At 67.5% G+C, this 615-nt stretch overlaps 1 protein-coding gene across 1 annotated transcript in view; it reads left to right on the forward strand.

Moving 5' to 3' along the window:
* Positions 1-615, forward strand: part of P2RX2 (purinergic receptor P2X, ligand-gated ion channel, 2) — a 3,743-nt gene that overhangs the window by 463 nt on the left and 2,665 nt on the right. The window contains exons 2-5 of the mRNA XM_010852452.1: positions 12-55; positions 160-231; positions 325-400; positions 471-567. Coding sequence (XP_010850754.1) covers positions 12-55; positions 160-231; positions 325-400; positions 471-567 — 289 coding nt within the window. The remainder of the gene's footprint in view (positions 1-11; positions 56-159; positions 232-324; positions 401-470; positions 568-615) is intronic.

Consider the following 615-nt stretch of genomic DNA (forward strand, 5'->3'; position numbering starts at 1 on the left):
CACCTTCGCAGAACACAAAGTGTGGGACATGGAGGAGTACGTGAAACCACCGGAGGTGCGCAACCCGGGCCCCGCCCTGCACCCCGCGCACCACGAGGGTAGGACTGATCGGTGGCCGAGCTGCCCCGCCGGCCGACCGTCCCTTCTTTCTGAGCCCAGGGAGGCAGCGTGTTCAGCATCATCACCAGGATTGAGGTCACCCCCTTCCAGACCCTCGGAACATGCGCCGAGGTGAGGCTGCGTCGAAAGCAGAGCTGGGATGGGAGGGGCCCTGCCTGGTCAGCTGCGCCTGTCCGGCTCCTGAGCAAGCGGTCTCCTCCCTAGAGTATGAGGGTCAGCAACGCCACCTGCGACTCGGACGAGGACTGTGTGGCTGGGCAGCTGGACATGCTGGGAAACGGTCAGTGTGCGCCAGCTGGGGGTGGGGGCGGGCCGCGCCCCTCGCCACCTGAGCGCGCGTCTGCCCGCAGGCCTGCGGACCGGGCGCTGCGTACCTTATTACCACGGGTCCTCCAAGACCTGCGAGGTGTCGGGCTGGTGCCCGGTGGAAGACGGGGCCTCAGTCAGGTGTGCGCGCCCGGTGACCCCACCCACCTGGGACCAAACTTCTTCGCT

This window comes from Bison bison, unplaced genomic scaffold, assembly GCF_000754665.1.
Source record: "Bison bison bison isolate TAMUID 2011002044 unplaced genomic scaffold, Bison_UMD1.0 scf7180017864312, whole genome shotgun sequence".
Taxonomy (NCBI): Eukaryota; Metazoa; Chordata; class Mammalia; order Artiodactyla; family Bovidae; genus Bison; species Bison bison.